The 26,968-nt window shown below is 46.5% G+C and overlaps 1 protein-coding gene across 5 annotated transcripts in view; it reads right to left on the bottom strand.

Moving 5' to 3' along the window:
- LOC146177893 (uncharacterized) overlaps positions 1-26,634 on the bottom strand; it is a 206,803-nt gene extending 180,169 nt beyond the window's left edge. For 2 of the 5 annotated variants that reach the window (XM_084580635.1, XM_084580634.1), the window contains exons 1-3: positions 26,445-26,634; positions 10,323-10,511; positions 3,784-3,973 (exon numbers count right to left, since the gene is read on the bottom strand). In XM_084580635.1, coding sequence (XP_084436761.1) covers positions 3,784-3,973; positions 10,323-10,495 — 363 coding nt within the window. In that variant the 5' untranslated portion in view covers positions 10,496-10,511; positions 26,445-26,634. The remainder of the gene's footprint in view (positions 1-3,783; positions 3,974-10,322; positions 10,512-26,444) is intronic. The other 3 variants (XM_084580638.1, XM_084580637.1, XM_084580636.1) reach the window with 2 other exon arrangements.
- Positions 26,635-26,968: the final 334 nt, after the last annotated feature.

Here is a 26,968-nt window from a genome sequence, read left to right on the forward strand (position 1 = left end):
GCTTGGAGCACTTGGTATGCTCGCTGATGCGTGGAAGACTGTAGCACCCACAATGCTGTGCAATTACTTCCGCCATCGGGATTTGTGCTGAATGACGAGTCGGCTGCCTTGGACGAGGAGAGCGCCGTCGAGCAGCTGTCAGGCAGTCAGCAGCTCATTCCCGACCTTTGCACTGCTGGTGTCGAAATTCCATCGGCCGTCTCGTTTTCAGAGTTCACAGACGTGGACCACGAGTTGAAACTGTGCGCTGGGCTCACAGATGCAGAAATTATTTGCCAAGTGCTTGTGGAGTCTGAGAGCGACGACGACAATGACTCACCTGCAGCAGCGCAGCCGACGCAAGCTGAGCTGATGCAAGCGAAATTCAGGCGGACCTGTTAGCAGGGAAGCGGAGCGTGGTGCAAGAAAGCATTCATGACTTTTTCTGGCCTCAAAGTGAATAATAGGCAATAAATTGAGCTTTTAGCAATAATACCGATGCAGAACTAACGCGCAAGTCGTTACCTGCGACGATTATGTTCCAGGCCTCCAATATCCGTCAATTCTTTGCCTTCCGCGCCCGATGATGCTTGTCGCTCCCTAGTTGGGCACACACCCGCCTTCGCAGTCCTTGCATTTATTGCAGTGCAGAGGAAGGTTCGCACCATGACCTGTCAATGCTGTAGCCTGGTCGCGCAGCCTGTCATTCACGCATTTCCCCGTCTGTCCCACGTAAATACGGCCGCTGCCTTTTGCACAGGGAACAAACCTATTCTGGAGGTTTACCCCACAGGAAGCTTTCTTTGTGTGCCCTTCATCAACGAGCCTGCACAGCTTGGAAAGCTTATGCGGAGCGGAAAACACAAGACGAACACCCGCCTTCTCAGCTACCTTCTTAAGATTATGTGACACCCTGTGCATGTAGGGCATCACCTCAAACGACTGTCTGGAAAGATTCTGTTCCTGAGTGCACGGTTCACTCACTCACTTTTTCCTCTTTCGGTAGCCCTTCAGTAACGACTCGGACACTGCACTAATTAGGTCCAACAGGAAACCCGACTGCTCCAGTCTACTAACTTGTAGGGAAAAACTCATCACCCTGTGTGCACACGACTTACACAAGGCCGACCCAAGGCCGACCGAAGGCACGAAGACGCCAAGCCCCTTTTAACTAACTTGGAATGGGAAGAAGCAAAAGGCATAATTGCCTTCAACCTCTGCATGTAGCCCCATAGGTAAGTACAGGTAAGATGCAACTGCTGTATCATTTCCTCTTGAGCGATACTGCACTAAAAAATACAAACAAAAGAAGGCGCACGTCCTGTCCACTTTTGTCCGTGCATTTTTTAGCACAGTAACCCCTTCGTGGAACAGAAATCTTAAGGGGAGATGCGGGTCGAAAAAATGCGTTTTTTTTTTTAATTTTCAGTTTTACGATTTTTATTTGTTCGGAATCTTTGGGCATTCAACCAACTTGTGTCGAAAAATAAAACCGCCATTCGCACTAGAAGTTTATAAATAATGCATATGAATGAGTCAAGGTCGGTGAAATAACCAATAATGTTGATGAAAGTCACCAATTTTTGCGCGCCTGCTGTGCAAAGCGGCTTCACTACACGCCATGACAATCAGTTTGTGGAGATAGGCAGAGGCTTATTTTCGCCCGTAGAGCTGCTGTCAGTTTCGTATTTTCACTAGAAATAAAAAAAAGTTTTGTCGCCTAGTTCAAGCGTCTCTCTGATCACGTGGTGCAATTCCGACGCCGCCATTGGCTATGGACAGACGGTTTGTGTGACGAAGCCTAAGCACAGGTTCAGGATGGGTTCTCTTTTGCTGTTGTGCTTCGCGAGCTAGCCACGGTCTTCCATGGTCACTTCTGTGCAATTCATGTTCGTTTATCATGGTCAGCCCTGAAAAGCGTAATCTTCGTGTTCAGAAGTTTCACACTAAGTTAAAATTCAAAAAAAGGGTCGCAAGTCAGCATCGAGAACGTCGTGCGAGAAAACGGCCAGAGGCCTGTTAGGCCTATCGACGGCAACGGATCCGACAATATCGATTCTGTGTTGAACTTCATCAGCGCGTCCGAAAAGAAGATTGGACTTTTCGCAAAAAACGAAGAAAGAAGCTGCGATACATCTGCCAGTGTGGTAATGTGCGACGTTGATGCGATAACGTCACTCGTGAAAGGCGCGGCGTGCCCTGCTTGTCGCGAGTGCCAACTCTAAGTCCGGGAGTCGTCGCGAAAGCGTAAGGGGCTTTCATCGTTTCTTGAAGGAAAAGCCCTGCTCCCCATACATAAGCGGCTAACAGAAGAAAAGCTGCTGGCTCGTTGCTTGCGAGAAAAGACTCAAAACACAGTGGAATCACTGACAGCAAAATTTGGTTGCTATGTCCGAAAACGAAGTTTGCTGCTCGGACTGCTGTAAAGACTGCCACAGCCCTTGCGGCTTTGTGGTTCAACAAAGAGCTTGAAAGTTTTGAGCAGGTGCTGGAAGAGCTTGGTGTTCTTCCTCCTATGGGACTACTTGTGCTGAGTGGCTTTAAGAACAAGGTTCGCTCCAAAAGATGTTAGGACGGCAGACTGCTGAGGCGCGAGCTCATCGCCGGAGCGCAGCAAAGAAGGCTTGCATTGAGGACTCTGCTCGCAAAGACAATGAGGGAACTACCTATGGTGCTGGAGAGTTCTAGTAATTTCGTGCAATTTCACCTGCATCTTGCCGAGTAAAAAGGTTTCAAACTTTGAAATGCATTTTTCTCCTTTTCAAATTTTGAGCAAATTTTCAAGTTTGCACACAGGACTTTTTGTACTTCTACTTTTCATATCACAACGAAACTTAGCACATGTGTTCTTTACAATGTTTAGCTTGCAGATATCTATTCAGAACTGCAGTACCTCTAATGGAAGTTTAAAAAAATTTGATAGAACAGTAATGAGCCCCTAATATAGAAGGGTCACATCTTTACAATTTTTGTTTTCATATTAGGAACATCCATAACAAAATTTGAGCTAGTTATCTGCATTCTACAGTTAGTAAGCTACAAAATGAGCTATAGCTTTTCATTCTCTGTGGCAATTTTCAATGTGAAAGCATGCGCTCAAAAGGCCTTTGCTTTATGCTTGTTAGCATCATCGAGCAAAAAGTATGCATGCTAGAAGAAAACTAATTAGTGTCCTGAAAAGAGCAGAAAAAACACTAAAGACTCAAAGTTTCCCTGCTTTAGGCAGCTTATTAAGAAATTTTTTATTTCAAGTAGCATCTCCCCTTAACCACCAGACTGTAATAAGACATTTGCAATGTAGAGTGGCATAAACTTTAGACACTCGTCCCTGTTATAAAGCAGAGACGTAGGCCTTTTTTTATGAATGTTTGAAGGACCGCAGTTACCATTTCAAGAAATTGGAAACACTCTGGCACCATCTCGTGGCGAAAGCTAAAAGCACATCATTGGCAATGCAAAGGAAGCATTTTTTCATGAAGGGCACAGTGGAAACAGTGCAAAGTATAAAACCAAAAAAGTGCTAAAAAAAAAAAAACATCTGCACGTGGAAAATTCAACTATATTTTCCTGAAACGTGGTCACGGTGTGGAGTACACAGATAACAGCAAAATTTAACGGCAATACTACAGTTGTTTGTTCCAGAAGATTTTCAACGCCAAGTGAGATAAATCCTCGTTACCTAGGGTACTGAGGTGCTCAAATTATACAATATATACAATATAAGGATTGTTAATTGCCTTGTAAAAGACGCACGCTGTCAAAATATCACCGAAGGACATGAAGACACCACAAAGGCAGTCTCACCTCGGCTTCCTCCTTGAACTCTACGTGCTCGGGACTATGCTGGGCTGGCCCATGAGTTGGCGAGGGGGGGCTGGCGGCCAGTGTTTCACTGCTCAGTGTTGGGGCACTGACTGAGGTCTCGGCCTCTGTGGAACTTTCCTTGACCTTGGTTCGACCCCAGCGACCTTTGACCTTCTTGCTGCCACCATCCCTGCAGTGAAATGTGCACATTCTGGCTGTAGTCAAAACAAGAAGTGTGCCACAAGATGCAGCTGCTGGACACTCCCTCCCATGCACGCACGACTGCTGCAGAGGAACCAAATCCCAGTAGCCACGTTGGGAGGAGACCTCATTACACTTCCTACCAACTTGCATGAGCAAGTCATGACTTCACTTGGAATGCCATTCCAGTCTGTGCAGGTAAAGGCACAGGTTATGAGAGTGGACTGACCCAGAACAGCTTTATTACTATGCGACCTATTCAACCGCGCCACCCTTGTAGCCACCGATTTCTACTTGGCTCTGTCGTCACTGCTCTCTGTGGCACCACAAGTTACCTCCAGCCCCCGTGCACTCGTCTACACCTTGCTTCCTGTCAGCTGATAATTTAATTACTGCTGATAGTCTTTCTGTAGGGCATGCGTCCCGCTCTGTCAATCTAGTGGGCATCTCAATCCCGTGACACAACTGCAGAACAATTTCTTGGCAAGCAAAAGATAACATCTTTACGTCGCTGCAAGGATTAGAAATACACCTCCAAAATGCTAATGCTTCACATGAAATGCGTCCCAGGCAACGGACCTTTGCCTGAATTGACATCTGCATTGATATTCTCAACTGCAAAACTGCATACTATATATAGTATACAGTTTTGCAGTCTGCACACTATAGGTCTTTTCAATTTGTCTACACCAGCTGCAGAAGTAGTGCAGCACCGCCGTCCTCGTTGCACCGCTTCTCTCCTCGTTTTTTCAAAGTGCAGGACTAGTTCTGCACGAGTTCTCGCCCATCCTGCACTCGCTCCAGAGGAGGTGCAAAAAAGTGCAGCACGATGTACAGTGCAGAGCAGATGACGCTGCGGCCTGCTTTTTTTTTTTTTGAGCCTGCCAGCGGGAGTTGAGTTGAAGGTAGAGAGGAAGAGCATTTTCAATAGCCCATTCATTTGTGGGCCTGTCTGTCCAGCAATGCTTCCGCAATAGCAGGCATGGACCGGGGAGGGCTGTCCTACCCTTCTTTGGCCTTTGTGACGTTCTCCAGCCACCAGGAAGGTGCTGTGCCAAGAGTGGCTCCCGTTATTATAAGAGGGCCAAAACCACTCAAGAAGTTCGCAGACCGCGTGTGGCAATCACTTGAAAAAAAAAAAAATCCACAGAGCCTCACAACATCGCCTTGCTAAGGCAGATTGTAAAGTTCATGAGGCCATTTTTGTCAAATTTCACTCTGCAGGAGTGTGCACCGAACTACAGTGCCTAGAAGGGGGCAGTGGGCCAGCAGATGCTAAGCAGAGCACCAATATGAGCTTCTCCGATAGGCTGCACTGGTGTCTGCTTCAATGAATGTGGGAGCGGCTGCGTGTTAGTTTGCTGTGGATGTTGTTTCGTGGGTGTTTTTTGCTTCAGTGTTTGTTGCACACAGCATGCAAAAGATAAGTTTGATAAGAGAGACCAATAAAAAAAAACAAAAGAAACACTGTTACGTGGGAGGTCTATTATATGAAGGACGGGCACTTCCAAGCATGGAAATAGACCGAAAGAGAACCAGTGCTTGGATGACATGAGTGCAGTATGTGAGCTCTATTTCAGTGTTTAGGTGAGCATCTTCCAAAAAAAGGTGAGGCTACTGAGGAGGCCTCTCTTATCCATTCAGTCAGTTCATGAAAAAGCTTGAATGCTTCTGTCAATGCAATTCTGTTCAAGGCAGACTTTCCCTCGAAATTGCTCCTACCCGCACAGCTGAAATTCGTTTTGTGATGTCATCATTTCAACATGAAGGGACTTTACTGACTTAACAGTGATTAGGTCAAGCTTCTCAAGTTGAGCAGTTGCACACGAGGTACTGCATGAATCAATGGCAGGATGTTGCACTTCAGTTCTCGGAAATAAAAGCTGCACGTAAGTAACAATTATCTTTTTTTTTTTCACTTCATTACTGTAGTACGAAAGCATGACACGCATAAATGCAGGAAATACTTAAGCCATACATGCAATATTCCACTTTGGCTAAGCTAATTCCTAAACTTCACTAGCTTTCTTAGCTCTGCTAGGAAGTATGGGCACTCTGTTTTCTGACTAACTCACTGGCAGACTACCGGATTTTGATACAAAATTGACAAAATGAAACAGTATATTTGGCCAGCGATTCTCCAATTCAACATTTTTGTATATATTGCTAGATAATTTGGAAAATTTTAAAAGCCCCTTCCACATGAGCATTCGAATAAAATATCCCGTGGTTAGGATGGGCAGCAAATTGCCAGAGTTGCCGTTGTCCTTTTACATAAGGTACTATGGAGCAAAATATAATGTGGCCTAAACTATTGCTTGCTAAAGAAGAATTTCAAGTGTTTCAAAAATTAAAAGCAAATAAGACTGAACAGCTTCGAACTGAAATCAACAGAAGCATCAGGAAAACTAAAGCTGCAAGAGTGAAACATGGGCTAATTGGTTAATCACACTTGGTAAGAAGCCAGCACGAAAAAGACAACAAAGACAGTGAAACAAGACAAGCTTGCGAACTTAGTGAAGCATGTTATGGCATGCAAGTGCATAACTGGCTTTAAAGAAGCAAAGGTTCTGGGCAGGAGTTTTAAAACAAAAGCAAGAGTCTTGCTCGAAGCTTTCCACATCAAAAAGAAAGCAAGGCATAGCATTAGCGATCCCTCTACAGTCTAACCTCGATATATCGAACACACATATAACGAATTATTGAATATATCGAACTCTTCCGAAATATTTTTGTATGCATTTTTACACATGCATTTTTAACTTCCCACTGCGAACGCGGTTCGGCATAAAACGGATATAATGAATTTCGCGATGTCAAGCACTACCTCACTTTAATAGCAGGAAGCAGGCTTCATTACCCTACAAGTGTATTGTGCGACACTGCAAACATTCAGGACTACCTCGCAAGCGATGACAGCACCACAGATGCCACGTCGGCATTGAGAGTTGACAGCCAAAGAAATTGTTTGCATCTCACAATCGCTGACAGCACCCCTTCACCAGCAGCGCAATCGAATGTTGCTTTTGCCCTTTTGCATCTTTTGCTTTTTTCTGTTAGTAACGGCGTCCGGCGTGGCCATCGTAGCATTCTGTGGAGGCTGCGTTGGTGGTAGTGTCAAGTGTGCTGCGCGGGTGTGCGTAGTGCTGTGACGACGGTGAACTTGAAAAGAAGAGCAGCACTGATCCTAAAGGCCAAGCTCGAGATAAAATCAGGCCTTCAAGGCAGTTTACAAGACTAGACTGATTGACACTATTCTCATAAAGCTTTGCATGAAGCAGGACTTGAAGATCGACTTGCTGGGAGCAATCCAAATGCTTAAAGTGGCATGGGACAGCGTGAAAGACGAAACGATTGCAAACTGCTTTCGGCACGCAGGTTTTGTTCCAGCAGAGGCCCGTGCATCAACCCTTTGAGGGTAGAATTTTTTTGAAAAAAACTTTCCCCAGATGGTGAAATTACTTTATTGCAGATTTTGAAAGTTCAATATGAGTAAAGTCAAGGAAAAGTTTTAGAAAAGTATTAGGAACCATATTTTGGTGTCAATGTTGCTCCACACTGCAAACTCAAGAACCTCAGGAATACTTTGCGAGCCTCGATGATAAACAGCAGCCCCAATAAAGATGGAAATCGGTTTCTGCGGCACCTGCACTGGGGTGGCCATACAGATAAGTTTTGCGCGGCTCCATTTCGATCACAGGGGAGGGGGGGGCAACCGAATCCATGCAAGGGCGTTGTTGCAGACCGAGCCACAAGCTGCAGCTAGGTATCAGTTCTCTTTATCCCCTGCACGGAAGCACCCATAAAGATAGAAAATAGTTAGAACTGATGCTTGGGCGAGTTGGTATGCCATTTTTAAAAAGAACAGCGTGACTTGGACATGGCTTCCTTCCGTCCTTGTTCAAGTCACGCTGTTCTTCAAAAAGATAGAAAAGTTTCGCGCCTCCGTTGCGATCACATGGCGAAACCGCAATAGGGCGGGGGCATTGCCGCAGACCGGTTAACACGCTGCAGCTAGGAATCACTGCTGTTTATCTTCGCAAGAAGGCAGCGCAATAAATTTCAAGCGATTCTTGCAAGTCCTAGGAGGTGGCAGCACGTCCCAGAGAACATGGATCGTTATTAGGGCGCAGAATTTAAAACAGAGGACTGAAACAGTACCGGTACGGCAAAAGCCTTGCGGGACGGGAAACCCCCACCGTACATTTACGGAAAAAACCCTCAAAGGGTTAACTGACGATGGGGACAATCCCGACGAAGCAGAAGCGGAGCTCCACGCGCTCGATGAGGCCTAGACGATTTTTCGAGTCTTGTTGGTGACATGCCCGCAACAATGACTGTAGAAGGCTTTGCAGATGGCAACGACATCGCAGTGACCATAGCTGTACAGATGAACACTGAAATCGCTGCGGAAGTCTCTGAACATCCCGCAGATGAAGCTCAGGCTGACCCTGCAGACGATGAGAACATTCCGACTTCACAAGAAGCGCTTGCTGCCTTGGATTTACTGTGCCGCACCTGCGGTGCTATTGAGAGCAGTGGGTTTGCCCTTGTTGAGTGTTTGCAAACTGTGGAACAGGGCGTGATACGGAACGCGATCAACACAAAAAAGCAGGCAGTGATAATGTAGTTCTTTGCACGTAAATAAATGAATGTGACCCAAGTAAGTCACATATGTCAGGTGCGGTTCTTTTATATCTATTTTCCTCCTTTGTTGTAACCTGTCTCTGACAATAGCTGCCTTTAAGGACTGAGAGGCGATAAAACCATTCATATCTGTTATATTAGTCAAAGATAGCTGGCGCCGCCCAAGTGTGACATGTGACATGACTACTTATATAAATGGAGATCAATTAAGGGGAAATGAGGGTGCTCATTATAATACATGAAGCAAAGAAGCCAACAGTCGGCGAGGCCAAGGAAAGTGTTGGGGATGGTACTTTGTTGTTTTTTTTTTTTTTTTTTTTTAATGTTTCTTTCCCCTAAACAGATTACATTACTAATCTCTGTGATTATCCAAGTAAACATTTAAAAAAAAAAAAAAAAAAAGTACCATCCCCAACGCTTTCCTTGGCCTCGCCGACTGTTGGCTTCTTTCCTTCATGTACTTATATAAATGTGGCTAGCAGAAAAAATAAAATCAGTTGATAGTAGCTTTCTTTGTATCGTGTCCTCTTCTGTGGTTGTCTTTTTTGCGCTGTCTTCTTACCAAGTACCACTGAAGTTGCCTATGGTGCCATCTTTTGGATGGGACGAGGACTGCATCAAGAGGAGCAGATGAGTAAGCCCACTGCCCCCCTTCAAGGGCAGTGGGTGGGGTGTAGAAAGTGAAGCACAATTCCGGTCGATATGGTATAAATTATGTCGTGCAAGCAAACTTTTTGAGTGCTGTCATAGTCTATTTAAAGTTTTTGTAGAATGTCTCTTGAAATAATCAGCAATCAGTTGTGCGTTCCTGAATAAAGAAGCGTACCAAGAGCACTTTTTATTTTCAATTGGTGGGAAGTAGCACAGCTTCGCACTGTGATGCTACTAGGTACATTACAGAAAAAATCGTGCTAAGTTACACAGCTGGCAGAAGAGAAAAAATAAAACTACATGCCAGAAGAGCCACTCTGGGATTCTGCATGAATTGCATAAATCTAAAAACTGCTGCTCTGAGAAAACGTATTAGTGTTAATAGCCTCAAGTCGGATACAGCTTTGCGGTGGAAGTTACGCGCACGAGACGCCAGCTTCCACACTGTTCTCATGCGCTCATAAGCAAAAGATGCAGGCCTCTTGGCTAGCGGCTCACGCTCATAGCTTCCACTGTATAACACAAAGCTGTCCCGGGTATAGAATCTTTTAACTATATTGATGTAACATATTTACGGTGGGTGCGCAGAAAGTGCCATGGTTTTAACTCGACCTGGAATGCGGAATACCAGCTCAAGCGTACGACACAGAGGTGAGGGGCGCTGTCCCTCCAGAGCCGCACGTGCCCTCATAGGAGTCAGCATATCGAGCAGGTTGCGAAGTGCCAGTCATGGGATGGACAATGTGCAGCCAATGACAGGGTGTGGAGGGATGAGAATCCTGGGGCTCTTAGAAGAATAGAGGCACACTGTATGGAATGAAGACTGGCTGGAAGTGCAATAATAGCGGAGTGACAAACCGGACACCTTTTAGGGCTGAGACGCTCACGTCATAGCAGAAATACAATGCAGGGAGGACAGTGTGATATTGAATGCAGTAAAATCAATTGTCGCCGATATGAACTGCTTAATACGGCCAACCAACTGCAGAAGTAATGCAGTTAATGCCGTGCTGATAAAGAGCAGGAAGCAGCACCCTCACCGGCGATGGTGCTGCCGGGCCTGCTGGAGGGCGGCATCCTCCTCGAGGGAGCGCTGGCGAGCCTCGGCGAGGGCCTCCTCGTACGTCTTCTGGCGGGTGCCCACTAGGGAGACCAGCAGCACCGTCACCGCCGACACCACAAAGATGGCCGCCGCACACAGGGCCAGCTCCATCCCCCCACCACACCACCTACGCAGAGTAAAATGCAGGCTCATCTGATGCAAGTGCAATTTATAGGGATATTCACACAATGCTGAACAAATGTTTCACAGGTTTCGCTCTTCCGCTGCCCAGACAGATTGCTATGCAGTTGCAAAGCAGCTGCTGACACTCCATAAAGATTTCACTAGGAGCCCAACCCAGTCTCCCCATTACGGGTATGGCACAGTAGCACTGGAGCCTCCTTGCTAGTGAGGAGACCACATAACCAACTTGTTATATGCAAGGAGAGTGCACATACAATTGCACCAGAAAGAAAAAAAAAACATCCAATGCGCCAATAAGAGCACAAGACGCAGCGTGACTTAGATTGCCGATGAGCTGCTGACAGCTGCTACTGCCAAGAGCAGAAAATGAAACTATGGTACCTGTGATTGCTCTGGGTGCCACTCGGACCTAGAACCCCCTCCCTGCTTCAAGTCAGTGGTAACCGATTGGATGGCACTGCAAACTTGGCATATCTGGCCTTCGCTGCCACTCTTGCATGTCGGCAGCGTAATGTTGGAGCGAGTTTGAATTAGGAAAGTTAAAGAGAAACCGTGTTACAAACAGGCTTAAAATACAGCAAAATATATCTGACCCCGTCTGAATCAACTGAAAGTACGAGTTACCAGAGTCAATTACTGTGAGCCTGCTGAGAGGCACATACTCTGCATGTACTGCATAGCAGCTCAAATGTGCTGATATATGTGCGAAGCGTGGGCTTTTCTGAACTGCCTTCGCATTCAAAACTCCCCAATGTTCCATTTATGTCACCCAGCTCTATCACATCTTATGCCGCACACTTATGCTTCCTTCACGAGTAAATGTTGAGGCCCGGTCACCTTCACTATTTTGGTATGCCAGGCCAGTCTTGATCTTGTGCTCGCATAAAGCTACACGGCCATGACTGTTATAAGTGGGCTTCAACGGACATTAACATTATCAAAAGGCAGCTGCAACCAAGGTTCCATCTCGCTTCGCGCAGCCCAATTACAGAGCACCGAGTTTGTTGTACGAGGGTTTTGTTGTGGGGGCTAGTTGAGTTTGTTTGGCACTATTTTCGTAGTTGATATCAAGACAGCATTTCTGGTTTGGTGCAAGTGTGGCCCACTGTACGAGATGAGAAACACGTTTCCCTATAATTTCCCCTTTTTATACAGATACTTTGGGGGGTGGGGAGGCAAAGCCAGCTAACAGCCCTTGCTTCTGCATTTCTGCAATGCATTTTTCCTATTTGTGTCAACTGTGCAGCTTATCCGGAAGTTTGGGACACTGAACTTGCTAGCCAATTCAAATATTTCTTTAACAGAGAACATAAGAGAGGAATGCTGCAGAAAGCCACAGCGTAAGTACTTAAGTACTGCAGAATGGCAGCGAGCGTCCTCAGCAAAGCTGGTGACACCAAGCTTGGCTTTGGTACTAACAGCTGCAACTTGCGCACCTTCAAGGATTCGTCCACATCGACAAGGTAAACAAGCAGGACAGAGCTCACTGGTGCTAAAAGACACTGCGCATGGCAATGATGCAAGATATGCCAAGCAGAGGGCAGGTGAAGATGTTGCAATAAAACCCCTGAGCGAACAAGTGCCTCAAACATACTTTGCAACCAATCCATAGAAGTTTTGATTTAGGCAGGACTCCATGTGCCTAGAACCAGGATCAGATGCAGGAAGTTCCTGGTGTGTTGCAAGCACTCATTTTCACAGTAGATAACAGCAGAGTGCCAGCACAAACACATCTAAAAGACAGCTGCGACACAGATAAGGAATTGAAACTTGGCATCTTCGGGCTTTATGTTCCAACTGCTGACATCAAATGGGACACCCTGTATATCAAGGGGGTACGGCAGAGCAATTCTAATGTGAAAGCACTAAGCTATGATGTGTAGCCTAAATGAGTCTTCAAAAACTGAAGCCAGGGCTCGCATTCAGAGTTTGCATCGTTATCAATAGCGTCGCTATCTCCCCGGCCTCGAGTCATCTCATGCGTGAAAATGCCGGAACATGATGCTTCCCCCTCTTGTGGTTTCGTAGTGGCAACGACCGGTTCCGCCGTTTCAACCAATGAGATGGCTCGAGGTCAAGTGAGATAGTGACAGTTCGATTACGACACTAACTCTGAATACAGGCCCAGAAGTGTGTGTGCAATGAAAGTCTGGTGCTGCGCCTGCCCTCTCTGTAAACCAATTTACAGATTAGGCGTCGGGGTCTGGTTCAAGTGTCCACAAAGAAAGTGAGACTGATATTGCACCTTTCCTTCCCTACAAGGCCATTAGGCTGTGTTGTGTCTGCAAAATCCGCACTGAAAACGGGGACAATGGACAAGTGTACTGCAAGGAAATAGAAGGGATCTGAAAAAAAAAAAAGAAGAAGAAGAAGAAATGTTACACTCGAAGTCGCAACACCTGCTCTTGCCTGACCCTGTCTTGCTCAATCAACGGACTTCTAAAAACCAACCGGCTAAAACAGTCACCAATTATTTCCCCAATTATTTTTTCTATTCCGATTCAGTCAACCAAGCCAGTAGTTCCAAGAATTTGAGACACCGAGATGTGGCCAAAGCAAGTCCCTAGTCTCGACTTGATAAGCACGAAGGCAACGTACCCCAAGCCCTTCTTGCCAACGCATAATCTTTCCACTGCAAAACAAAAAAAAAAGGAAGGAAAACGCAAATCTAGACCAGGCACACAGGAATCAGGATAAGGCTCACCGCTACTCAGAATGTGCCCTTATCTGACTCAAAGGATATCATGATGCAACACTTGAACGGCTGCGAGAGCAACCCTGCTCCACAAGCCTGCTTCCAAGCTCTCCTGATCCCCAGAGAGCGTCACTGCCAACTGAAATACCGTGCAGTGGTGCTGTGTTCTTCTGGGGTGAAATGCTTGGGAAAGGGGTCATAGACGCAGTAACACATGTGCAAGGGACAGCCACCACAGCGTCAAGACTAGGCTGGCGAATCACAACAAGGTCGTCAGTTCCAAAAAGATTTACCACCCCAACAAACGTCAAAAAGCAGACAGCATATGATTAGGCCAGCTTGGCTTTTCCTATCAAAGGAGGACCAGATGGCAAGCCAGAGAGTGGTGTGGCATATGTCACAAAACAGAAAAAAAAACGCACCTGCAGCCGAGACAGGAAATGTTCCTTTGCAGGCATCCGGATCAAGAATGCGAGCAAGAATAAGAAGAAATGAGATGCCAACATGTCTCCAGGGGTACGCAGCTGAGTGGCGCTAATCAATGGATAGATGATTACAGAAGAGGGAAATGCAGTGTTTAGCAACAGTCATAGATGACGTAACATACTCAGCAGAGTTCAACCTCACCAGCTGCGTCACCTAAAACCCGAAGCCCGGAACCTGCACACACTCAAGGAGAGAAGAGGAAAACAACAGAGGGAAGCACATCGTGATCCATACAAATGTAGATGAGACCAGTCCTGTTCTAACAGTGCCATCCTTACGGATTCAACCCCAACACACCACACTTGGCAAAAGATTAAATTGGCTTGCGTAAAAAAAAAACACTTCATTACAAAAATTACACTGAACAAATGTACATATCAGATTTCAACAGCTGCAGCCAGATATTCTTCTCAGCAATTATTTCTGTTTAGTTGCATTGTTTCTGGGCCTCTTGTGACCAGCCATGCAACCACTTCATAAAGCACAGACATCTCCGGTTCACCTCAGACCACCACTGCATCATGGTGATGCACCAAATGACATGAAAAGTCTGCTTTGGCAATGCTGCCAAATTCACAAGGGCTAGTCGGTAACAGTGATCCATGACATGAGTGTGTAGCGCAAAAGGACGACGGACACAGAGAAGGTACACAACACAGACGCTAACTTGCAACTGATAGAACCTAAGGCGACCAAGGCGAAATGTGAGATTATAGAAGCTGCACTGATTGCTGCTTTGGATGATAAATGTGTCAGCAAGCCGTCTATCTCCGTGCCCAAACGTGAGTTGGCATTGCTAAGGAACATTCATCACTGAGCGGTTTTCGTTATTTTTTTCACTGGTTTTCTGGATGCATGTGCCTGTTAGTCTTTGTCATGTTTCGCCTTGGTAGCCTTAGTTTCTTTCAGTTGGAAGTTAACGCCAGTGTTGTGTACCTTCTCTTCATGTCATGGCTGCCAAATTAACAGCGGGCACGGCATCGATCCTATATGTTTCCACCATTTACACACTAAAAGAAAGACCTCCACTGAACCACTCGCAAGAATGCGCCACGGGGGCTAGACGCTACAGTCGCCTTCTAGCCCTAACAGACAGAGCTGTGACCCCCAACCCGCGGTGCGAGAAGTCGCTACTGCGGCGGGTTCGAGCCAGAGGGGACAGACACCGAGTTACGTACTCAAACAGTTTATTGTGCTCGAGTAACGGCAAGGAAAATACACTCGAGAACATTCACCGTGTAGCGAGCGAACGCCGCGTACGGGGGTGAAATCAAACCACCTAAGGGAGAAGCACGCACAAGGAGCGAGAGGTAGTCTGCTCACCTGCGTGCGGCTTCGTGCTCACGGCCCGCGGCAGTAAGTGCACGCTGAACCGGGAGCAGAGGGTGAAGGCGGCGGTCACCCGACGGGAATGCTGATCCGTGCGCGTGCACGCCCAACAGTCAAAAGACACCGAGGGAGCTGCAACAGACGCACTTCTCACCTCGGCTCGGGGAGAGGAGGCTTCCCGGGTATGCCGGTAGGAGAGAAGGAAACCCGTGCGGTGTCGCCGCGGGAGCCTGGGAGGGTGGCCAGTGTGCCCTCTCCTCGCGGTCCTCCCCAAGAGCGCACGTAATCACGAGTGTCAACTACGCGCGGCCCGTTATAATGGGGGCATGGGATTACGAGTCCCCACAAAATTTATGATCAGTTTCAGTTCTCATGGCAGTATTTCCTCTTCTCCCCCACCAACACACTATAACCATACCTTTTGCTTGTCTGTGCATGCTGCCAGCGGTGAAAATTATGAAGAATAAAAGATTTTCAAAGATCTTAACTATCATGTAAAAATGGCACTCTGCATTGGAAGAATTCGACAAAATGACGGCCAGCATAGATTCAACCTTTCCGGAACCACATCTTCAAGTATTAGTAATTTCAATAACAGGTTTTGAGTAAAACCATACTGGAGCAGCACAACAGTAAACAGTACATTTCAAGAACTGCGCAGTGTTCATTCCCGAAAAGAAAAAAAAAGAAAAAATCAGGAGAAAATGTTTTACGTGATGGCGCATGAGATCATTCAAGCTCTTTACAAAAGCAGTAACTGTACCCCAAAACTGCGAACAGTGTTTGAAAAAATATGCATTTCAATAAAATAATATTGTCACCACTGGAATTCGATCACAGGTGGGCACGCATCGGCCATGAAGGGTAGTTGGTTCCAAACTTGTTAAAGGGAGACAGGGCTCTTAAGGAACAAAACATCACGAAGAAATCACTTTTTAGAAAATGTGATTTTCGAAATCAGTAGCTCCATCTACCTAAGCCCTGCCAGGGTGGTGCAGTGGTAAGACATCCGACTACTGTGCCGGAGGAGTACCCGGGTTCGATCCCGACCACGGCGGCTGTGTTTCGATGGAGGTGAAACGAAGCGGCGTCTATGTGCTGTGCGATGTCAGCGCACGTTAACCCTTTGCGGTCCGTTGTCGGGGTGCCCGACAGGGGTGTTCGTGGTTTAAATTTCGCGGCTTTTCTTACTGCAATCCATCTGAATTTTTTTCTACATGATGCGCCATCTCTTGAGTGTCAATAAAACTATGTTTTTTGAAGTTTACTTTTTTTGCACCAGGGTGCAGCACAATGTTCAGCACTGCTCCTGGATACCAGAGCTTTCCTCCGCGCGACACCGCATGTTCGGTCGGTTCGCTGAGAAGCATGGCCACGTTTTCACCGCGTGCGTTTTACGGTGGTGCATTTAGTGACAGTGACGATGATTTCAGCGAAGAAGAGAACTACGTGCCTCCATCAGATAGTGATGACAGCAATTCGACAGAAGAGAGTGATGAAGACGACGGCGGCAGTGGAGACAGTCCGTCTGTTGACACACGAGGGAACAGTGCGCGACCACGTGCTGCAGGCTGGAAGGAGTATGCGGATAATGTGCCTGACTTCTCCAAGTTTCCCTTCACTGTCACAAACGCAGGATCACAAGTAAGCGCTCAGAATCTGAACTGTGAGCTAATCCAATAATCCTATCACCTTAACTTGTACTATCTTTGTACTATCACATCCAAAATTTGTACCCACCCCTTATGTAATGCCCCTCAAAAGGGGTCTTTAAGAAAATAAAAATTAAAACCTAGAAGGAACCAATATCATGCATGCGAGGGATATAAAATTAAACTGCACAGAAAATCTAGGCACACACGTGCTTATCTAAAAACACCCTTTCGTTACTATACATTGCAATAGATGGTGTGCTTACACAATCACTGCTTTTTTCACTAATATAAAATGCTTCCTGCAGTTCCCGGGCTATCTTATCCCTACTCCTATCTAGGATTTTTGTCTCCTTCAGCTTTGCTTGGCACAAGTTCTAGTCTTTTCCAACGCAGGCTTTACAGTGGTGTGGTAGATGGGATGTGAAACTATGCACAACTGAACAAGGAAGGGCCATCGTCTATGCAGCGACACACTTTCACCAGTACATTGCCGGCAATTCGGGGCCACGAAAACCTATGCCACCGATGTCCCCGCAAATGACACTGTGCATCAAGCTCTCAGCGAACGACTACGATCAGGTCTACCGAAATGGGACTACGCGCACAAGCTATGTCTCATCCACACCGGACACAGGGGCGTCGTTGCCATGAAAACTTGGGCAAGAACTTACATGTGGTGGCCTGACATTGACCATAACATTGAAACGACAGTCCGAAATTGCAAGCCTTGCCAAAGCAGCCGAAGCAATCCACCGAAAGCTCCTCTCCCAGAATGGGAAAAGCCACACACACTTTGGCACATCCTGCACATTGATTTTGCAGGCCCAATTGAAGGCCTTTGTGGTCTTAGATGCCTACACAAAGTGCCTCGAGATAAGGGAAATGAGACAGACGACTTCGGCATCAGTCATTGACAACCTCCAATCACTGTTCGCAACGTTCGGAATTCCTTGCAAAGTAGTGTCAGACAACGGAACACCTTTTCTGTCTGCAGAGATTCTCAAGTTTTATCACGACAATAGGATCTCAGTCACGTCAGCCCCCTACCACCCAGCGACAAACGGACAAGTCAAGCAATATGTGGCCGAGATAAAACATGCCCTTGAAAGAGACCAGACAGGGTCTCTGCAGAGTCGCCTCGCGCGTTTTCTCTTCAAGCAGCACACAACGGTTCACAACACAACAGGTCAGACAACCGAGATGATGTTTGAGCGCGAAATGCGAACAGTTCACAGCTATCCTTCCCGAGCCAGAAACCACCAGGGAAGAAAAGCAGATTCCGCGCTACAGGAAGCTTGTTGAAGGGCAGCGTGTCCTCGACCGCCAGTTTCTCAGAAAGACACGCTGGGAAGAAGCTACGATTGTGACACGCATAGGCCTGCGCTCTTGGCTCGTCAACATACATAGAACAGTGACACACCGACACCTCAAGTAGCTGCGTGAATTTACGGTGCCTTCCGAGAGCAGTCCGGCAGCAGTGAAGACATCTGCACATAGCCTGCGATCTCTCCTCAGAAAAAAAGACTGGGCCAGGGCAGACCTAGAAAGTACAGCGGACAACCAGCCTACAAGTGGTCCTTCCCTGTGCGCAACAGAGCCAGCGCGTTTCCACACGTCTTTGCCGATGATGATAAACTTTATTTACTCCCAAAAATAGGGGAACCAGCCAAAAGACTGGTTGTACTAATTAGAGGAGGTCAGCAGGGATCCCTTGGGACTCTGCAGCCTCTAATGCGCGCAAAATGAGCTGGCACAATTGGGCGAGCTCGGGGTACGAAGGAGGGACTCCCACGCATCCATTGTAGCTGAATTGTCTGTGTTGTGTACATATCCACATCATGTGAATGAATGTGGCCGGTTGTGAGCAATGTTTGCATGTAAGTGCAATAAGATTTGGGAAAAGTTTGTTATATGGCCATGGGTTTGGAAAAGTTCCTGCTTGTATTTTGCGCCAATGGACGGCCTCTCGCCAGGATAGTTCCCGATGTGCTGGGGGGTATAGAAACCGTTCGAACCGATAATGTTGGAGGATGTCAGTGTACGTAACAAGGCAAGAATGACTGCCTTGGGGGGGTGTCAGATGAAGCAGCAGGCTGAGGAGGGCGCTCTGCCCAGTAGCTGAGTTCTCGGGCTAGAGCATGCGCCTGTGCGTTCCTGCTGAATGCCTCATGGGCTGGGGCCCATATGAGAAGACTAGGTGTAGACTGTAAGGGGAGAGATCAGAGGATAGTGTGCACCTGTCTGGATACACGACCTGCACCGAAGTTGCAAATTGCTTGTTGAGAATCGCTAACGACTACTTTGGTGAAGGGGTTGGTCAGAGCTATCACGATGACAACCTCTTCCATGGCGGTAACAGTTGCGGCATTGAGAACGCTGCAGGCATTGTGCCAGTTTCGGTGCGATGCCAATGCAACCATAGCGGGGCGAACCCCCTGCACACTATCAGGCAATTTTTTAAGGGGGAAGGAAGTATGAAGTGCTGTGTCCTCCAGTGGGACTAAAGCAGTGCGCCTTACTTGACGGACCCTTGCTCCCCTCTCTGAGCGTCACCTCGAGAACCTGCCCCGTCTGCGCCCAGCGGGACACCCCCCAAGATGGGCTCCCTTGCCCTCCTTTAGTTCTGGGAAGCAAGTCCCATCCCCATTCTTCGGCCTCCATTCTTCGACCGACCAGTTCGGCTTTCGCCTCGGCCGACGCTGGTTGCACCCTCTTGAGTGTTTAAAACAGTTAACAGTACCGCATACGTCTTTGCTACATTGACGACGCGCAAACACAACAGAAAGGAAAAGATTTTTGTCTGTCAATGAGCATGCAGGCACTTGAGCTACGGTGACAAAGTAAATAAAGCGATAAACAGGCTAGGGCCCAATAATAAAAAGAATGGTGCCTGCATGCGACTGTCAATGCAAAAAGGGTTCGCACTACAGTTGATTGCACAGTGCTCTAATAGGACAATCTGTCGGGCTAGTTGATGTTGATCCATGGTTGACAGCCCCAATCACATGGACAGAGCACTGAAAACAAAAAATGATGACACAGGTGCTGAAATTCATTCTAGAATCACCAATACTCTGCTTATGTACCCATAAACAGCACCGACTAGTGGCGATTGCTGACGCTCGTGGCAGCAAAAAAGTAACATGACAAGAGAAAAAGCAAAAACCAAAAATATAAAACTGGAAGAGACAAAACCCAGACAAGGTGAGAGCAAGATAGGCAAGTCATTTTGAAGCCGCTAACATGTGGACCAGCGGAGTAATTTGAACTAAAGAACTCCTACGAACTGGTCTGACCATACCTACACACAAGCACAGTGAATAAAGGAAGACGTAGTGGCAGGAAAAAAATGAGCAATAGAAGCAAAAAAAAGACGGGCAACAGAGGCGAAGGTAACAACATGGATAAACGCACAAGGCAAAGCGCACCAAAAAGCAAAGAAAAGGCACATGATCAACAAAGACGAAGCCAACAATTAACATAACTCAACGCAGAAGGTGAGTAGCACTTGCAGGGTGAGATTGTTCAGTTTCTGCATTTTCCACAAAATATTGCCCCCAGAACTCCTGACATTGTTTGGCGGCTTCCAGCCCAGTGCTGGCCATGCCGCCCCTTCAAGATTGCAGTTTCAGAATGGCGGAATCAAGCTTGTCTGACCCAGAACACCTGCAGCTGCTCGTGCTCTGCTTTTTCCAACATCTATCAAGATGTGACGTGAACTTTCTGCCATGGCTGACCAGACCTCCGAATTCCTGCAGCAGCAAATACTACTAAGTCTACGTGAACTTGTGCCTCCTATACTCAGTTTCATACATCAAGTGCAACACTGCCAAAGCTAGAGCTCTTGTTTGCGCTCCGCGCATCCGCGATGAAAAATAGTGCCTGCTCTTGACGAGAGGAAATAGTTGCTTTGTCTGCAAGCTTAATACATCTTAAATTTGCCATCAACTCCATAAAAAGCACCCTTTTTTAGGGAGAAAAGATCAGATTCAGTGAATTTGTATGTTTTGTTTGTCATTTTCATTCGTGTCGAGTTTTTGCTCCTCCGCAACCCTCCCATTTTTTTTTTCTCCCAGACTACTTGCGTAGCTTTCACTGTGTTGCACCTGATGTATGAAACGGAGTGTAGGAAGAACACCGCCAGGAACTCCGTGCGCCTTGTTGAACATGCAACATCAATCCCCGAGGATGTTGCCCAATTTCTTGGTCACGGACCAAAGTTCGCTGTGGAGCCTAAGAGGTCCGTGCCAGACCTGCTGACCATGGTCAGGCAAGTCTCTAGGCTTGCCCCTCTGGGGGAAGCAGATGTAATATGGACAGTGTAGATGTATTGTGATGCAATATTGAAAGACCAACATTTCCATTAAAAAAATAAAAGCTTTCACTTGAAAGAGAATCATTTGTCTCTGCTAACTTCCGAATTTTATCTGAACAAGTGTCCAAGGCTGCCGAAGCAATTCAGTCAGCCTTTAAAAGACGTCCTAACATCTCTAACAAGCAAAGAAGTTTAGCTAAAAATCTGTGTCAAAGATTCAACTTCGAAAAATTGTCTCATGCAATAGAAGGCAAAAAGAACACATGTTTGGAAATGTTCTTCATGGCAAAAACAAGATCAGGTGCCCTCTGTGCATTATTTCGGAGAAAAGTACCTGGCTGAAAGACGCCGCTATGCATTGGCAAAGCAACCTGAAAGTGATTTCTACTGATGGTCCCTTTCTGGTAACTAGCACTGATGAAGTGATTAGGTTTCTGAATGCGAATAGAAACAAAGCTTACTGTGCCTTTTTATAAATTTGAGACTTATTTTATTCTACACCCCAAGATGCCCTCTTGAATTGTGCTCGCTACGCTATTGACAAACAGAGGCATGACCTTCCAGAATGAGTGTGGCGTCTGTGGATGGTTCCTTGGAATTACTTTCTGTGCACCTAAAATCAATGTTTGCAAAATGGAATGGTTCACGCTGCATCCCAAAGCACGGGACCTGCATCATCATAGCTATGCATGACAGATGTGTCATGCATGAGAGAACTCACACGTTTAAAAACTTTTCACTTCATTATTGATTTCTTAGACAAAAAGCCTTCCCTTAGGAAGTCCCAGCAGTTGAATGTTGTTAGGAGCACCCTGGCTCCACTCGCACAAAATGCCAGACAATGATTCCTTGCGCTACCTGGAACTAAGAATCCTCTTTACACACAGTCACGTGTGCTGGGCATTTGAACCAAGGGGCAACAAGCCCTTTCTACCATACGACTCTGCTCACTCGAAGCTGCTCAAAAGAAACATCCAATCTGCCCTTGTTAATGCCTTGCACAAGCCATGCGAGCATAAACTGCAAGAAAGCTTGTCAAACAAGGTTTGCCAGCTCATGCAATTAGAGTACCCGTTACAACTCCTCTCTCCTGTCACAGAAAAAGTGCTAAACAGCACCAAGCTCAAAAAAAAAAAAGAAATCACTGCCTAAAGCATGCAGGCAATACAAATGGTTGCAGTTATTTACACGAACCAAATTTCCCACAACCTTAACTTTGGTAAGAAAGTAGGAGTAGATGCATTCCTGTACCCCAATGTCCAACATAGCTTTGTCGCATCACAAAAGAAACAGAGGCTGCACAATGCGGCACAGAAAAACCCTTAGCAGCATGCACGGAGGGAGTTTACTCTATCCCTTTGCCTTGCCGTAGGGTATACAGTGGTCCAACAGGCCGGGCCAACGCATCAATGAAAGGCTAATGAAACATAAAAATGACTTATCAGGTACCTTCCTCAGGAATCTGCCAGTCCGCTGTCGCAACTGACACAAAGAAGTTGAAAAAAAACCAATGTTGAAAAAAAGCCAAGTGTTAAAAACGCACCGGATAAGCTGACATGTGAAATAGTGGAAGCCACAGAGATTTTGAGGCTCAAGGATGAATGCATAAGCACTCCATTTCATCCTCGGAAAAAGAGACTGCCTTTTTTTCTGGATTTGTTTGACCTAGTGCGGTTTTTTTCGCTTTTTGTTTTAGCATTCTTACTTTTGCTGAATTCATAGTTTTATGCACCTCATCTTCATCCTTTAGCTATGCTAACTGTTGACTTATCTTTGCTGCTCATGCGCCTTTTCTTTCAGTTCTTTAGTGTGCTTCACCTTATGCATTTAGTTGCCTTCACCTCTGTAGCTTCCAGCCACTACGTCTTCCTTCATGCAGCGTGCTTGATCTTTGTGTGTGCATGATTTTAGTGCTCAGATCAATTCATGGAAATCAAATTACTAAGCTGTTCCACGTGATGGCGGCTTAAAAATGACGACTTTCTTGTTCTCACCTCGTTTGGGTTTCGTCTTTCTATCTTGGTTTTTACTTTCACTTGTCATGTTACTCTTTGTTACCCCAAGTTCAAAAATCATTGCTAGTCGGTGCTGTTTTTATGTATATAAGCAATGTACCGGTGATTCTAGAATAAATAAAGTTCAAGTTCAGCACCGTCGTCTGTTCTGTTTTCTGAGCTCTGTCTATGTTTAAGCGCTGTAAACCATGGATGTAAAACTTTGCGACTGTTACAAAGCTATGCTGATAGCCCATAAAGCTATGAAATTGCTGTTCATCCATCTTTTCTCTGCATTGCGTCCTTAACACAATGCTATCTGTCTACCGTTGCTCCATTACTTGTGTTTGTCAATTCCACTGTGGGGCCATTCCATTTATGTCAGGCCTCTGTAGTTCAGTCTCGCCCCCCCCCACCCCCCCAACTGCATTATCTGCAAATAACCTGCTATGCCCATATTTTCTCAATTACCAAGGTGCCAGTTCATGTTATTGAACTGCACCACCTCACTCCCAGCCACAGCGTTAGCCCGGCATAATAATCTCTTTCGCTGCCGTCACAAGGAGACAATATTTGAAAAACGCCTACACGAGATAATGATGGAGAACACCAAACTGAAACATACTATATGGCCCAGATGCAAGAAGCAATGTTGCAGGCAAAGGAACAAGGAGCCCCTGCATGGATTGCACTTTGCAAACAAGCATTCTCTATATAGTGTTTGTTTTTTGTTGCAAATAGAAACACATGCTGCTCTTTCACCTGCTAACAACCTTTACCAGTCCACCGCAATTGGAAACAACATGGGGCTGCTTTCGAGCAAAACAGCATTGTCAAGCATAGTCCCGCCAAGTCTCTCAAGCACAGCTGTAAAATACCAAGTGCACGTAGAACGGACAAAAAGCATTCCTTACAGACTTCAAGCCATTCTACTTTAAAGCTGGAATATGATAAACAGTTGTGGTGCTTTTAAAAGCACTGTTCCCAAGAATACAAACTGCGAAGAGGTCCAGAGTTGGTCGAGTCAGTGTCAAGTAATCGAGGTCACCTCTGCTCGACCTGCTTGGTGTCTACATGAGCTCGCTTCGAGCAAGTAAGTACAGCAGCGACACCTAGCATCGAAATTCGAAGTTAATGTGCAAGCCTCTGCAGCTGTGTTCGATTTCGTTACCTTTTACTATTAAGAGCTTCGATTATCATTTTTTATTGTTCACGAAAGTTAGAAAACATTCAACTTTGCAACTCCGAAGACCTCTGGCGCTGCATGGTTATACACAAACAATACATATGCACAAGAGAATTAAATCAAGACACTCACACCGATGATGCGCTCACTACCAACTGGCTGTTATTTGTGATATGAAGAAGAATGCATCACAAAAAACGTAGGGTTACAATAAGAAGAAGAAAACAAAAGATTCAGAAAAAATGCGAAGAAATTCAGAAGGAAGGATTAGCAAACAAGCCCGCTCGCAAGTACTACTGAACTTTGCAAAGCTCTCGGCCGCAATGGAAACTTTTTGATCCCAGAGGTATCCATAACTCGACTCCGAGTCGGCAGCGTCTACATGCTTTTAATAAGCAGGTCAAGCGAGTTAACTCAACGCTCTCCGCCTCCTATTTTACTCTATCCGAATGCATAGACGTGAACTCAACAATTGACTTTTTACTAGACAGACTGACTCGACCTGACTCTGTCGAGTTGATGTATACAGGGCTCCTTTGGAGGGCCTTTAGGGGTAACCTGAATGAATAAATAAATAAATAATGACAGTGAAAAATTGGGCTACCAAATCAGCGTTCACAACTTCAAATTTGCTGCTAAAAACAGCAAGGTCATACACTTCATTCCCACAGAATGCATGAAAGCAGCTCAGTAAAGGAATTTTCACCATGCAGGCACAGATCTCATGGTTACTTCACCACATATCAATTTTTGTACCACTGGTAGCAGTGACATATTGCAACCTCTAACCAGCGATTTCTGGTTCCACCACAGACAATACTGCAGCTGACATTCCAGCTGTAGCAATGTTTTTACTTTTGACTCATGGTGCTGGTAAGAGCTTTTGAAAAGCTGATAACAGCAAGCCCTCCTTACTGAAGAGATAAACTGTTTATGGTTCATGCCCTCCACAAGGAAACAATCATCCACAAGACAAAAGAGGGAGAAAAAAAACATGGGACAGCCCCAAATAGCAGCTGAAGCTAAGCAGGAATTCGTAATGCGTTTACTTCTTATTTTCGGAAAATTAAATTATATATATATATATATATATATATATATATATATATATTTTTTTTTTTTTAGCAGCATTTTCTGAGTTCAAACACAAGTCGTGTCCTGCCCACACTGTCAACCGCGCACACGTGCCGCCGTTGACGTGGCGGCCAACCAGGGCACAAAACAGCGGGGCAACCATAGTACACGCGGTGACCGAACAGGATGGACGGAAGTTCACTCGGATAGCAAAATGCGCCCGCAATTATGGCCCTACCCCGTAATTTGAAAGCCGCTCGTCATGCCGGCGTGCGCGGACAGTAGTAAGACCACTGCAGTACGCCCTCGAACAATGTTTTCTTTTGCGTACTGCTGCTGCGTTTGCTCGGCGATTTCGTAAGCCCCACACACCTTAATTCCCAGCTCGGAAAACGTCCGATGTTGGCCAATTAAACGAGCCCGTTCCTATTCAATGTTTTATGCAATTTTAAAGGCAGCAGACGCATGCGCCAGGAAACGCAAGAGCGCTCCTCAAAGTGGCGAGGTGGGAGGGGAAGAGCCGGCTTGCAGTAATAGTCTCCATCCGTTGCAGACGTCAGTCCCACGCGGTGCGCCACTACTGCTGCTGAAAACAGCGCTGAAACACGGGAAAAACGTCCGAAACCACCAACGAACGCCTGCCAATTGGGAAGCGAAAATACGGGCGTTCGTTCCACAACAGCTGACGAAGGCAAGCCCGCAAAACACTGCGCCCAGCACTCGAGGGCTATCTGACCGTCAAAAACGGGGCGAAAACCAGAAGGCCTTCGAAACTAGAATGGGCGCAGCGATGGATAAGTTGTCAAGTCGCCACGCCAACACCGTAGCAGCGCACAAGCCGAAACATCAGTCTTACCAGCACATACGAAGCTACTACGACGTCGCTGTGTTTGCACTTAACCGCGAAGTTGTCAGCACCACCCGTTAACAGCTCGCAATGAGAAAAGGGGCGTCCCACACACTGGTCCCCGTTACGAAGACGAGGCACGGGGGCTGCTCTGCCAGTTAAGCTCATCGGCTCTCGTTGATCGCACCTCAATCGGCCCATCCGCAATACATGTCTAGGCCTAAGCGCTCCAAGTGACCCGTCACTGACATTTGGGCCGCCAACGTGGAGCTAGAAATGCATGTCGCACGCACTCGGTGGCCGTGAGGCAAAGCAAGAACGCGACAACAGCTCACCTTGACTATGCAGCGCCAAGCGTATCTGCTGTCGTTGAATAACAGGTGCAACACCGGCTCACCACACGCACGCTCGCACACCGTCCAGAGAACTGACACTGCAAGGCAGGCCGCAGCGAGCCACATAAGACGTGATTGGGTTATTTCATCCCACGTGATTCAAAGCGCATTTTGCCATTGGCCGATGCGTGCTTTGAGCGCTGTTCCCATTCGGCAACATGTGCCACGTTGCGAGGCGGAGCTGAATTTTGAGCAGTGTGATGACCGCGGCCGCTTTTGCGATGACAGCCACTGACTTCCGCGAGAGGACGCGACGTGCAACAGGGATGTAAGCAATAAGCAAATTCCGGACAGCTGGCGGCAGAGTAAAATGAATTTGATTTATAAAGGGAAAGGAGAAAGGATGCACATAAAATCATACAGGCCGATTACCATAACATCTGTAATGTACAGGTTAGCCATGCAGGCGGTGAAATTAAAGGTGCAAGCATGGGTTGAAAGTAACAAGATACTCGGAGAACTTC

This window comes from Amblyomma maculatum, chromosome 10 (genome assembly GCF_055883805.1).
Source record: "Amblyomma maculatum isolate TAMU_Amacu chromosome 10, ASM5588380v1, whole genome shotgun sequence".
In the NCBI taxonomy this organism is placed as follows: Eukaryota; Metazoa; Arthropoda; class Arachnida; order Ixodida; family Ixodidae; genus Amblyomma; species Amblyomma maculatum.